The sequence below is a fragment of the Cryptomeria japonica genome, chromosome 9 (genome assembly GCF_030272615.1).
Source record: "Cryptomeria japonica chromosome 9, Sugi_1.0, whole genome shotgun sequence".
NCBI classification, from domain to species: Eukaryota; Viridiplantae; Streptophyta; class Pinopsida; order Cupressales; family Cupressaceae; genus Cryptomeria; species Cryptomeria japonica.
Genome location: NC_081413.1, coordinates 512,921,738 through 512,936,699, shown reverse-complemented (window position 1 = coordinate 512,936,699; position 14,962 = coordinate 512,921,738). Strand labels below are relative to the sequence as shown.

Genomic DNA, 14,962 nt, shown 5'->3' with positions numbered 1-14,962 from the left:
TTATAATTGGTTCATGTAGATCCATTCAGTGCTAATGATGTAGGCTCTACAATTGACACATGGCAAAAGCCACATTTTTTGGCTCTTTATAGAAAATCCACATCAACAAAAATCCAACAAATTTAATTTCGACCAGTTGGTGAACTAAGCAAAGTAAATAGGGTACTTCATGCACTCAAGTGTTGGCATAACTGATGAAGATAATGATGAGGAGATTGTTGGCATATGGAGATGTTGATGAGATGAAGATGACCGATAAAGTTGATGGAGATTGTTGGCTAGATGATGATGATATAGTTTTAAGTTGTTTGATGACTTTATTTGTGTTGTCATTGATGGCAACCATGTTTGTTGAGTCATCTAAGTCATCTAAACCTACCGGTATAGCCTAAGCGGTAGTGGAACCGGTTTACAACAAGGTAAACAGGAACAAAGCGATGATCAAGAGACCGGTACGGACGACTGGAGAAGAGTTAGGTGTTGCGGTTTGGAACGTATGTTTATGACATTGGCATGAGTCTGTGATTGGAACCGCATCAACAAATTCGGAGTATTGAGTGAGTTATGATTGACTGTCATGAACTCTGTGAAGAAGAATGTATATCGGTAACAGATCTTTAACCGGTAATGATTTATGGTTTGGGGGTGAATCTTATCATGTTCATAATTTAGTGATGACGTTTTAGAAACCGTGTGTAATGATAAGATGGTGTTTGCGCGCATACAAGGATCGGATTTCTTGGGAAACAACAAAGTGCTTAGTAGAATGTGAGAAGGGTTTGATTGCTTATCAAATCAATGTGCAGTGATCATTCAATGGTGGAAATTGTCTAGAAATTTGTTGTAATGATCTGTAATGATCTGTAATGTAAATTCATTGTATTTTGAATGTAGTTAGGGTTACGTAGCCTACCTAACTAAAAATTGTATTTAAGGGCTAGTTGGAGAAGAGATTGTGTGTCAGTGATTTGAGAGAAGGTGTTGCCGAACCAAAGTGAAGTGTCTACATGTGTGTAGCAGAGTTGAGCTGAAAAGGATTTGTACTAGCAAGCAAGGAAGTGTTGTGATTAGATCATTTGCCCTGTTGTTCCTTAACAGTTACAGCAGTTTGAAATCCCTTAACCGGGTAGATCCTAACAAGTCTTATTTGTAAATCCCTTCACTGGATGGCTCATTAGCTTGAGTTTAAAATCCTCTAACAAGGTTACTCCTAACAGGGCTGAGGCAAATCCCTTCACCGGGTGGCTCATTAGCTTGAGTTTAAAATCCTCTAACAAGGTTACTCCTAACAGGGCTGAGGCAAATCCCTTAACTGGGTGAGTCCTAATAGGGTCTACTCTTAACCAGGCCTATTGTAAGCTCCTGACTGGGCTAGGCCTTTAACCGGGCGCATTCCGAAAGAGTGCAAATATTTGTGGGTGCTAATTCCCACTGTGGTTTTTCCCATTTGGGTTTCCATGTGAAAAATCTATGTGTTCATGTGGTGGTTGCATTGTTGATTTGAGCATTTGATATCTTTACTATGTTTGCAAAATGACGAACACTTGAGTGAATGGTTTGATAAATCTGCTAACTGGATTTGTTTGAGTAGTTATTGGTACTGTTTTTTGAAGAGTTTCAGAACTGTTTTACTACTGATTCACCCCCCCTCTCAGTAGTAACCGGATCCTCATAAGAACACTCAAGTACTTTTCCACTTTTTTAAAATTTGAAAGCTTGCATGTCAAACTTCAAACAGTATTGTACAAACTCTATTTGAGTCTATTTTTAAAGTGTTGTTGGACAAATTTAATTTCTATCAGGCTTGGCTTGGATTGAACAGACCAAAATTTTGACTTGGACTGGGGAGTTGGCAAAAGAAAAACCCACAACTCAGAAAAAAACAGAAACTAATGCATTTAGAGAACAAATAAGAATATTCTGATTGCCATTTTGTCATAATTCAAAGATTACATGCCCTTTTACTGTCAAGCCAATAAATTATAGCTTCATTATAGGAATTGGTGAGGTTCTTTACAAGACTCGGTGAGTAATCAGTAGAGATTCAGTGTGCAAGTCTTGTCAACTTGGCATGTTTTGCCAATTGATGCATGAGTCACACCAAGTTGTGGCTAGTCCACACAAGTTTTCCATCCATGATTTACATGATGGTATATAGCTTGAAGGGATTTGCAAGCTTCCGAAAGAAGGGTACTCCTAACTCCTAAGATCTGCAAGTTGGATAGACTCTTTGAACTCATGCTCCATGTACATAGCTACAAAAGGAAAACAATGGAACTCGCTCTTTATGTCTCAAAGAAGTGTAAAATATTATTGATGGGACTGAGTCCTTCAATCAAAGGCAGGATGTATCTGCATGTTGTGTTGGGGAATATCAAGCAAAAGAAACATTAACCATGCATGTTGTCCATGGGCTTTGACAATACTTTTGTAATGCAAAAATATTTGAGAAGACATGGAAGAAAGCACCTAAAATGTTTTATAGTCCAATCGAGATGACTTTTTGAATGCGGCAAAACTATTCACTTTTCTACTTAACGATTATGAATGGATTGATGGATACCTAGCTGGACTCAAACATCTGCTATATCAAATTCCCAAGTGTGAAGAGAAAGTGTCAGATGGACAAATGATTTTAGCTGTATGTACAAATATGAATAAGCCATATGATTATTCTTGTCCACCAACAGTGAATTGGGGAAAAAGAAGTGGACAAGACCAAGACTAACTTTGAGGGATTATGCAAGCTACATCTGCAAGAACAAGATAAGCTTATTAAAGCTAACATCATTTTCAAACTGAGGAGGCATCAAGTGTTAATAAATCTTGGGAAATATGAGCAAGTCCAAGAGGGATAAAGATGAAGGACGCCACAGAAAGCCAAAGTGTTACATCAGGGTGAGACTCATAAAAGATCTTACCAAAGTAGTAAAGGCAAGTACAAAGAAAAAGTCAATGAAGACAAGAGGAGAGTGTGCTGGTGCTGTGAAGAGTGACAATGTGATGAAAACCATTGTTATTAGAGAGTGAAGGATTTATCTGCAGAAAATTAAAGACAAAGGGTAAACCTGAAACAGGTACTAACGCTTTGTCCTTGTTTGTTCTTCCAGAGCTTTTGAAGTTCATAATTCCAAAAAGAAGTGGTATATGGATTTGAATTGTACTTATCAAATGGCTATGGATGGGCATTTTTTTACATCCTTGACAAATAGACAATAAGAAAATTTATATTGCAGATAAGTCAGCATTGATATAAGTAGGAAATGGTACAATTAAAGTACCTAGTAGAGTCATTGATGATGTGTGTTCGTGATTTACTTTTTAACCTATTATCCATAGACCAAATCACTCAAAAAAGTAAGTGGAAATTTGCCCTGTGCTTTGTGAAGGATATTGCTAACAATTTTGAGGCAATTGCTGGTAGAGCATTACATAAGTCATCCAAGGATTATGTATTTGTTGGGTTTGAAAATGTTCAGAGGAATCATTTGCAATTTGCATTGGTGGCTACAATAGATTATGAACGTTGTCTCTTGTATTACAGTTAGGGCACTTGAACTATTACTGTGATTAAAGAGAAATTTTAAGATGGTTCATGTCCTATCTGATATTACTGTGATTAAGTGTTTTCTCAGCAAGCACTATGGGAAAAGTTTGAGAAAGGCAAGGCATGGCATCTAAGGCATAGTTAGAGGCTGTACATTCAGTATTATTTACAACAAATAATCCTTCTATTGTAGAAATTTTATATAAATATGGGTGTACTTTCTGTGGAAAAATGTCCTCTTGTTTAGGGAAATTCATTGAATGGAAAGAGATGCTTCAATGGTTATTTAGGTACTTGGTATAACACTTCAATTATGCCAACAATTTTATGGAGGCTTTCTATTCCAAGAATGTTATTATTTTGCTGCCTAAGGCCCTAAAGTGACATACTCTCGTCAATGATTTGGTGTAGTAGAAAGAAAGAACATAACATTGGGAGAGATTCTACAATGTATGCTCTAAGTTAAAACTTAAATATACAAGTCAAATATGCGTATTCTCAATATGTTAGGCATAGTACTTAATTAATGTAATATCCCATCCCTGAACTAAGATTAGAAAATAAATTATAATAAAATAAAAAATATAAAAGAGGGAAAAAATAATAAAAATAAAAATATATATATAATAATAATAATATAAATAAATAAGTAATAATAAAATATAATATTTAGACAATAAAAAATAAATGAGTTCGAGATTATTAGTTAAATACAACTCTCGGCTATATTATTGTGGGCATGAAGAATAAAAAAGAAGTCTCGGATAATCATTGCGTGGGCATGAAGAATAGAAAAGAATGTCTCGGATAATCATTACGTGGGCACTATAGTTCGAGACAATTACCTATTCAACGCAAAGTCTAGCACTGAGCAGCGGTGGGTCTGCAAGTGATCATGATCTGTGGGAATCCAGATCATACTTCGGGCCGTGGAACTCATATTATCACTAACGTTGTAAATCGGGATTTGAAACAATATTTGCGACATATGGAAATAGGATAGACTTTGCTTTGTCTTCGACAGGCAAAGTCCAGTCATTGAAATCTGAAATGTTAAGCACCATCATCCATCGATCATAGTGTTGAGCCACATCACTAATATCATCGCCAATTATATTGTTGTTGATAATCATCAAAGTATGATGTAAAGGAATTCCGACAGATCATTATTTGCACGGTTCTCGTTCTACCATAACTTCGCTAAATATTTCTATATGGAGCGATTAACAAGAAACCGTAAATATCTTTGCAAGGGATGCAATCGGAATTAAAGACCAACAAGGGTGCTTAGGATGTAAGAATAATGAATTACATTCGGAGTTAACTAATGACCACCGTGTATAGTGCGATATATACAAATTCTTAATCAGTGAAGGCATCGATTAAGGGATATCAATAATCATGTATGTAATAATCCAATTGACATAGAGATAAAAGACATGACTCTTGGAGTATCCTCTCCCACCATATATAAGACCATCCATAGTGAATTCAGAAAAAAGGAGGAGAACTATCAATACATCGCATAAGCCGTTAAATACGAATATCTGAAAACACCGGCACTTACAGATCGGATACCTTTGTTTCTCATTCCTTTGTGGACTCGCTCACTTGGAGCAAGTAGTCGTTGACATCTGTATGTATATTTACCAGTGAAACATATCGGCATGCCGCCTATTTGACTTGCTATAAGTCACGAGGTAAAACAGGTAACCACCCACTTCTGAAGGTTGTATAGAATCACTACTCCATCATACATATCAAACGAGCACTCATAGATTGAGGATCTTGTCAATCCAATACAGTGTACTATTGGAGACATCAACAGTCTAAATCAGGGACAGCAAACCTAAGCAACGTAGTTTTCGCTGTCGTATCAAAGATAACAGAGATACCCTATCCATACTTAACATCGATTTCATTAGACTAATCATAGCAAATACGATATTCATAAGGAAATCTGGGGTTTGGATAAGAAAGAAGTCCCTTGCAATTGATTTTCAGGTTAATTGTTCCCTTATTCTTGAGTATTAACATAAAGGGGACATTACAATTAAGGGCAGGCCTTCCAATCTAACCCTAGAAACACTGTTTTACTGTCCTTCCGAAAGATGAATACAACATAAAAGAACTAAAGATTTTAAATTTTTAATATAGCGCAAACAGCATTTGTGGATTTTGAAGCTTTCATTGTTGTGTCAATGTGCATTGATGTTGAATGACTTTATTACACTTTTAAGCTTAAGTGATTCAGCTTGTGTCTCTCATGGAAGTGCTATACGGTTGCCATATCTCACAAGTCTCCTTATGGGCATATCATGTAATGCAAACCCTTTCTGAAGAAAATCAGCATGGATGACAATTCTTATGCTTACATGGTTCCATGCATCTATACTTAATAATGATAATATTGTATTTTCATTTATTTTCCATGACTAGATTATGACTTTAATTTAAGGGGTTAAGATTGTACTCATGCAAAATGTCTGTTACAAAAAATGCAGCATTTTGGCTGTGTTTCATCTTTGGATGACCAAAAAATTTCCATCTGGAACACTATTCTGGAAAATTATTTGCTGGAAAGCCCTGATATGCAGCCATTTCAGGCTAGTTTGAGGATGTTTGAATAGTAACAGAAAATTGAAAAATAAAACAGGTACCCTCTTTTTAAATGTAGCTGACACTTGTGCCGAGGTGTAATAAACCGGTTTGCCCATTTTTTTCGCCTTCCCACCAAAAATAAAATGATTCCAAACTTCATGATGATTTGGAACATTCTGTTTTATTTTTTGAGTTTTTGACCCCCAGAAAACCCTAAACAACAACATATTTATTGTTTTGTAGGTTTCACATGCTGCAGTCTGATGGGCAGCAGATTCCACACTAGGGAAAGGCATTATGCTGGGTTTGAATGTATGCAATGGTGGGGGAAGCCGAACATGAGGCCATGGTGAAGGATCACACCAATGGCCACAAGTGTAATACCAGGTGTCAAAAATCATAAACAATAAACTGCGTTTGTTTTAGGTTTGTAAGTAACTATGCAACAATAAGTCTATTATTATAGCTATGACATTTTTATAATTATTATAATTATAATGCCCTTATAACATTTTAAATTTTTTTAATATATATTTTACTTCTTCTTTGTGTAGATATTTATATTTAATATTATAAAATTATATATTTACTAGAAAAAGATGTGGCAGTTTTCCCAATTATGAAAAGCCACAGGTTTTTGCCTATTAACATTTGCAGTTATTTTTTATTTTTTTTGCATCTTTACGAGTACTTTTAATTTACTGTTTTTTTAGCCTTGCTTTAAACCCATGTAATTGAATTCCATTTCTACTTTTGATTTGCCTTCCATTGCTGTGTATGTATACTGTGACTATGGTTTTGGGCTGCAGGAGATCTGAAGCGGCCCTTCAAAATGTATTAGTAAGCCATCAATGGGCCTTTAAATATTAAAAACAATCACGGAAGGGAAAAATAGCCAAATATCCTATGAAACTGAAATATATCAAATAATTGTCCTATATTCAGTGATTGAAATTAATATTATTCTAAACTGTTCATATTTGTTATATTAATTAAAATGTAAAATTGTGGACAATAATGTGAGAGAAAGCCATGTTTGTGTATATGAGGTTTAGAAATAGAAAAAGGATTGTGTACTCACATTAAAATGTATCTGTTTTCTACCAGAAAGCTCACCACTTCTATTTCCAATCATGTTTCACTTTTCCAGTTTCTTGCAAGATAGTGTAAAACTACTTAGAAGTGTCAATGTCTAGGATGTCTTGAACTGGTAAGCATCCCCAATCATGAGGTCATGCTAAATGGAATGCCCTCTACTTGTTACAGCTGAGTGCTTCCTGTAAAATGTCTAAACACAGCTGTGAATGGCTATAAAGTATAACCACATAAAAGGGCCATTTATTGTAAGTGAAAATTATCACTCTTAAGGTAAAAAAACCAATCTAAGAACCACATGCAAGCCAATAAGACATTATCTCACTATTTTAAATTGTTCAGGCATTGTTTTGGATATAAGACATCATGAAGTTTTCTTAATTTTTCCTTTGAGCTTGGAAATCTCTCTTCTTGGGTAGGCATAAGATTGAAATTTAGAAAGTTGGAATCATTTAGAACTTAGAAGTGAACAACTTGTTTTTCCTTAATTGAACCGCATGGTTTGCTTGCTTGGAATTCTGACCAATTCTATTATGTCTTACTGGTAATTGTTTTGTGATTTCCACTGATATTTATTATATTTAATTGTTCAATATGCTTTTAAATTTATTTTTCTTCCATTCTTCTTTCTGGAAAGCGCGCGTCTTCAGTCCTCCAAAAAAAACCTCCTTTGGCATGCCTGCATTGGCATAACTTTCAAAGCTACGAGCATGCTAACACCCATTCTTGCATATGCTTATTGTCCATTTAATGGCAAACAATGATGGATAATTCCAAACATTTGCTGCAACATCATACAAAGCTCATTATGTTCTGTGCTGGACTTTTGATAGAAGTTTACATCAGAAAGCAAGAGCAGGCACTTGTTTACAAATGAAAACAGTATAGATTGAACTTTGGATCTCCTTTTCTGAGGATAAATAATCACTATAGATTGTTCAGAAAAATTTAACATGAATGTGTGAGGCAGTACATTATTGTACTTTTCTGATTGTGAACTTTGACGCATTTAGCATTGTTGGAGTTCTTAAAAGCATTTTAGTTTGTATATAGCTGGTAGCCATCCTGACTTGATAAAAGTCATTAGATAAAAATTATCTCAATTCTATTGATTTCTTAAAATGAGAAATTGACAGGTAAAAGACCTTTAATTTCTAGAAAATGTTGACAAGCTAGAAAAAACCTTCATCCTAGCTTTTGCCATCTCATTCCTTCTCTCTAAACATTGTGATCGATTTTTTTTCCTATAGGTGTGCTGAACTTGGTTTCAATTTGCCTTTAATCCCTAGAAAAATGTCTACAAGATAGAAAAAATTAAAAAACCTTCATTCTAATTCTTGCCATATCATTTCTTCTTTCTGAACCATGTGACTAATTTTGTTTTCTATAGGTGTTCTGATTTCAGTTTGAACTTTTTGAGAGATTTTACTCTTCTTTGAATATAATTCATAGAAAATATGCTTAACCCATACAGACCAAATCTTGTAGAGGATGACAATACATACAAGACAGTTGCATGTTATCTGCTTGAAGGGATCTTGGTTGCTATCAACTAACTTCAAAGTATCTGGACTGTATAGCAAATTGCCATGGAATAAAGGCATTCTCATATTATGTACTATGTTAAATGAAAATCCCTTTGCCCAAGGGTTGAATTTAATTGGTTGAAACATTGAGTTCTGATTGGGGACACCTAAGTTCAAATCATAAAAGGGACATCTAATATGGAATTCTAAGTTGTGACTCTTGGTCTTCCATAGTTGGCTTTTAGTGTGGAGGTGGTTTCTAAGTTGAGAGTCTTGGTCTTCCATTGTTGGCTCCAGCATGGAGGTGGTTTCTAAATATGTAGATTTCTAAAGTGTGACTCTTGGTCTCCCAGAGGTGCTTTCTATTTTGTTTGCTCAAAAGGAGCTAGTATAAGTGTCATTGTTGTGCTTGTAAGTGGTTGCGTGGTCTCATGTTGATGCTCGTATGAGCAGTCTATTTGTAAATTATTATCAATATAAAACCCAAAAAGAAATTCCTTTCTTGTATATCATTAATTAGAATACTGATTTTCAGTGTACCCCCTTACATGACTTTTTCAGTTTACCCTTAGATGCTTTTTTCCCTTCATCTGTCAGAATTTTTGACATGGTTTAAATACCATCCTGAATATCCTGGTAACTGTATGAACAAGAAGATCTCTAGGGCCTCACCAGAAAACAAAAACATCTAAGATTTTTAGGGTGCTTTCTTGCATTCCTGATATTTCTAAGTCTTTTGAGACTTTTGCACTAATTTCAACATTTTTTTACTTTTTCCCTTGCTTAAGAGCTAATAGTTCCTTCCCTCTTTCCTGTTGTTGCCCCATTTCCTAAAGCCCTAAAGATTATACCAAAGTCCCTGACTAAGATTGAATTGTGCCACCTTTGCTTCTCAAGACTTCTATTTCCTCCATTTCTATTATTTAGCGCTATATAGCAAGTTCCTCCGCTAGCGCTATCTTAAGTATTTAAACTCAATCATAAAAATGTTGTTGCATCTTAAGAAATTCTCCTAATTCTAGAGTGGTATGAATGACACATGCTTGTGAATGTTCTTTTGAAAAGTTTATAATTTTTTAAATATTTTTTCTGTTAATTATGCTTTGCAGTCTTAAGGATGAAATGCTTGCCAATACTCCTATAGTTTCATTCATTTGCAGGTTAGTGGGATACATCCTTCTCGACAATTCCATGACAATCTTGCTGGGCCAGGAGCTCAAGTCCCAGGGTCACCTAAGGTTCCATTACAAACTGCTTGTTTGGAAAGATCTTCATTGGACCTGAATGCACAGGATGCAAGACTTTTTGTGAAGGTAGACAACTCAGGTTTGGGATCCAGCTCAACAAAGGTTGGGATAGAAACTGGCCAGGATAATGAACTCTCCTTGTTGTTTAAAGGGGACCCAGAACGAAACCCAACCAAGCTCAGCAGTGAAGAATTAGCTCAAGCTAGAGGTAATGCAATGTTGCGGTACAAGGAGAAGAAAAAGACAAGGAGGTATGTCTTTTAAAATGTGAAAGTCAGCTTCAATATAGTTGTGTTTGCTTTATGCATAACTAAGTATCCATTAACAGCTTTCTTCAAGATCAGATGATTTATGAAGGTTATGTCAACAGATATGAAAAACACATTCGCTATGAATCACGAAAGGCTCGAGCTGATGTAAGGAAGCGTGTTAAGGGTCGCTTTGTCAAGGCAGACAGAGATCATAAGAATGATGATGCAGTTGCACCCAGCAGTTGAAGATTCTCAGCTATGATGCAAGTATGTGTTATGTATGCAATCATCTTGGAATTTTTTAATGTGAAATCCAGATTGAATCTTATTTCAGGGGAAGGATTTTACTGGGCAGAATAAGGAGATTGTGTTATGTGCAAATGCAGTGGGATGGTTTTTTGGAGCCGAATTGAAAACTTTGGTTCATAATTGTAGGTGTTAAGAAATTTTGCGTTTAACTAATCCTGTCAGCCCAACGCAGTACAATATCTTCATTTGCTGATCATCTTTATGTGGTAATAAATGTTTGCTATGGTTGAATATGATCTTGATAAAGGTTGCAATATTTTGTTTTATTGGGTTCCATTGAATTATTCTCATCCATTATTGAGAGGAGAAACCTTGAAAGCCTTATTTCACAAGAGGTGCTGAAATCCCATTTCGACAGAGGGTTAGCTTTCTTAGCTGTTCTGAACAATATTATAACATACACATGATTTTTATGAGGCATGGGTAGGAATGACTTTTGCATGAATTCTGTTTAAGGCTTCCTATTTTAACTTTTAAGCTGTGTAGATCAAAGTCTAAGCAGTCATGCAACTTCAAATAGAATAAATTTGAGGTCTTGTGGCACAATGCTAATGGCATGGTTGATTTTGGACGTTGCTTTGGGCGCCAGATTTGTAGAGTAAAGACTAGGGAAGGGCTTCAAAACCAAGCAACAAATTATTTAAGCAGGTAGCAATATATTTCCATTGCAAAAGCAGTAGTTGCATTTAAACAATAATATTCGTTAAAAATGTCAGTACCCCTTGCAATTCAAATGTTTGAACATTATCCATGTGCACAATTCTTGTTGTTCATATCCATTTTGTAAGTGTTAATGTCTATGTAAGTTTGAATTGAATATCAATATGTATGGACATTGAAGACAGTAGCAAGTTGTTTTTGGATGGGGCTCTAATCCTGTTTGTGCTTATGAGGAGAAATCATACAGAAAATTTCATTAGGAAAGATTTGTGCTCACTAGAATTCCCAACGAGGTCTCTTTGACAGCAAGCTTTGCTTTCACAAATTTTCTTGATATGCGTTTTTGTCCATTAAATGTTTTGTCTTCTAGTCTTTTGAGAAGGGGAGAATCTTATTGCAACGATCCTTGGCTTGTTGGTTTAGGAAGTGTTAGATGTTAAAACTCTTTTAAAGCTCTTTGAATGAGAGTTGTGCAGCCATATTTATAACTCAAACCAGGTTTGATCTATCCTAGAAATAGGCAATATCTCTTTCTCCATGACTAAATCTTCATATTGTTCATCAAATGTGTTTTATAATATTCTCTTAACTTTAAAAAGAAAAAAACCCTAGTGCACATGAGAAGTAGAGGCATAGGGGGTACAGCGAAGGAGGAGAAAAGGGGAGGTTGTTTGATTTGTTAGACTATTTACTTTGAACACACTTGGGAAATTAATGGGCAAGCGTGCTACCCATGGCTATTACTTTTTCTTATTTTGCACCAAAGTCTTTGATGAGAATTTTGAAATTGAAACATGATGTTTGTATGAAGGGAAAGTCCATTTTTACAAAATGTTAAGCTAGATACGTATTTAAGAAAGCCTCTCGCACTCTCGAAGAATTTACATTGAAGAACTAATCTTAACGATGATCAGTGGCATGTCAAGTCTAATAAAATGCTTTCCGTATCACATTAGGAAACTCAAGTTTGAAGTGTCATCACATGAGGGCACACACAATATTAAGGATGGGCGGTTTTTGCTAGATCTCACTATCTCTCTTTCCTTACATTGGAGGAAAGATGAATTGACAAGTTTAGTTATGCTTGCATGTCTTGTGGAAGGGGTGATCTAAAACACCTAATAAAGTGAAGGCAATTTGACATTTGGTACTCCAGAAGTGCCATTTTGGAGTCCTATAATACATGTTCTATCTAAAAAGATCCCCAAAATTTAGAGAGGGTGAGGTTTTATTATATCACTCCATATATCCTTAGATTTACTTATTTTGATCTTAAGGTTTATTTCCAAATGTTTGAGGAGTAACTGTTACTCAAATTTGCACCTCAAGATTCCTTTCACAGATCACAAATGATTTATCTAAGGATGTGGGATTGCTCCCTTGACTAGTTCTTACCATTGGGCATAAAAGGGAAACAATCTCATGAGGGACTCTCCTCATTTTTCGCTTTGAAAGGTCATTAGGGCACCCACAAGGTTCTAGAGGAGCCAAAGATGTTCAAACATATAGGTCTCTTACTAATGCAAAGATGGCCAATTGGCTACTAGTAGCAATTCAATGTATCTATTTATGATTGAAAAAACCTTAAACAAAAATTAAAAATTAAAAATTAAAAATACCACACAAAATTTCCTTGATAAAACAAACCGATATGATTGATAGCTAAAAAAGCTAATGAATATGAAGTCCTTGGAAGCAATACAAATTTTAGGATAAGATTAAATTAAAATGGCGTCCTTATTATGTCAAAAATGACAACTCAAATAAAGCAGATTTAAATTTAATTCATACAACACAAATTAAAATTGTAAATATCATCAAATTATTAATATGATTATTTATGTGCTTATTATTCACTTAATATGCATTTAAACACATGAGATATTATGAATTTGGATAAGAGCATCAATAGCATTCAAATACAATTCATGTTAAAAAAAATAGTGGTCTAAATCTTAGGCGGCCAATCCTTTTTTCATATTCAAGGTAAAAGAAGAGTTTTGAAAGAGCCCTAAACCTTTTACATAGACTGGAATGAATATAGCAACAAAACCAAGTACCCAATAAAGGACCAACAACTAGTATAAACAAATACTAAGGTTGTAAACTACCAACAATGCTTATGAGGCATAAATAAAATAACTAGGCAACTTGACGCCATATCACTTCAAAGATCTTTGAATACTACCACAAACCCTAATTGAATCATTGTTGCTAGTCAACTTACTAGTTGTAATATGTTTTCTAATTGTTGATCTTGAATCATAAGAATTCATAGGACTACTTACCAACCTTTCATCCAAATGCTTCTTTTATTTTTACACGAGGGAAGCAATGCATGCAAATGTAAAGCACCATTCAAGCCCCCCATTAACAACCCTCCTCCAAATCCCTCTGATTAGAGCCATATGACTCTAAAATCAAAACACAATCATTGCTAGAAATATTCCTATTTGAAGAAGGGCCACCCTTAATCTCATAACTCACTATGGGCAACACCTCCAAAGGTTGAGAAGGGCTAAGACACAACATTTCCTTTTTGGTCCGTGATTATCATTTCCTCCTACAATTTTGGGAAACAATAATTAAGTGGCATGCCTTGTAACATTTTTGGCACATAATTGTGGAATCCTTATAAACAATTTGTTGCACCCATTCACCAAATTTAGAGGACAAGGTTTTAGAGGAAGCATTGTTTACACAAAAGTTGGTAAACAATAATGGTTTCCTAGATTTTCTCACCATATCAATAGCTATGAGTCGACTAAGAGAGTTGGTAATGCCCTTTAAAATTTCATCCTCCCAATATTTCAATGACATTAGGAGCCTAGCCCAAATGGTGAACTTGTTAATGCATTCTTTCTCAAGATCAAAAATTAGTTTCCATTTTTAAGGAAGAAACATAACTTGCCTAAAAACCATGACCCATTCAAGAGGTTTGAGCAAATTCTTCATGATTTGAGGAGATAAAAAATAAGCCATCCGTCAAAGTTGTTATTTCTACATTGCCACATAATCTCTATTTTCTCATTGCCCATTTCCAAAAAACATCAATCTTCGACCTAGCTCCTAAAAACTTCCCAATGAGGGATATCTATAGCCTAGAGGAAGCCCTATCAACTCTTGAATTAGGCATCCTTAAGGAAAAAGTCATGCCATCCCCAACCAAGTTTAAAGAGAATGATAGAGTAACAATGCAGCTGGGAATCCCTTTGACTATTTCAACGCAAGACATTTTTTAGGCATTCCATCAACAAGAACTACAAAATCATTAGCTATAGTAGCTACCAACCTAAAACAATCTTTCTCAATCTCCAAGCATTGAGCATTAGATTCACTAGACTTTCGCTAAGGCTTGGCCTTATACCCATGGGAAGATCTAGCAAGGGTTCCAAGATCAGATGCATTGTAGTCACCCTCCTTAGAAGCACAAGGAGATGAAAAAATATCACTAACTTCTTGTCGCCCACAAAACTTGTGCATGCCATACAAGTTGAGATTGCTTTATGTTTACCAAAAATACCATTAAATGTCTTCACAATTGCTTTGACTGTGTTAAGCCTCTATTGTGTTCCATGCCCATGAGAATATGCAAAAATAGTCAGTTGTGAATCCTTAGCAATAAAGGAGCCACCTTTCTCAACCGATTAGCCTTTAAAGCTTTCAAATAAGCCTCAAACCAAAGGTCAAGTTGTTTCCTCCTCAATGTCATCAAAATCCCCATTC

General features: G+C 35.2%; 1 protein-coding gene across 6 annotated transcripts in view; it reads left to right on the top strand.

Moving 5' to 3' along the window:
* Positions 1–10,812, top strand: part of LOC131066947 (zinc finger protein CONSTANS-LIKE 15) — a 36,277-nt gene extending 25,465 nt beyond the window's left edge. For all 6 annotated transcript variants that reach the window (XM_058001854.2, XM_058001848.2, XM_058001849.2 and 3 more), the window contains 2 exons: positions 9,930–10,267; positions 10,387–10,812. In XM_058001854.2, coding sequence (XP_057857837.1) covers positions 9,930–10,267; positions 10,387–10,513 — 465 coding nt within the window. In that variant the 3' untranslated portion in view covers positions 10,514–10,812. The remainder of the gene's footprint in view (positions 1–9,929; positions 10,268–10,386) is intronic.
* The last annotated feature ends 4,150 nt before the right edge of the window (positions 10,813–14,962 follow it).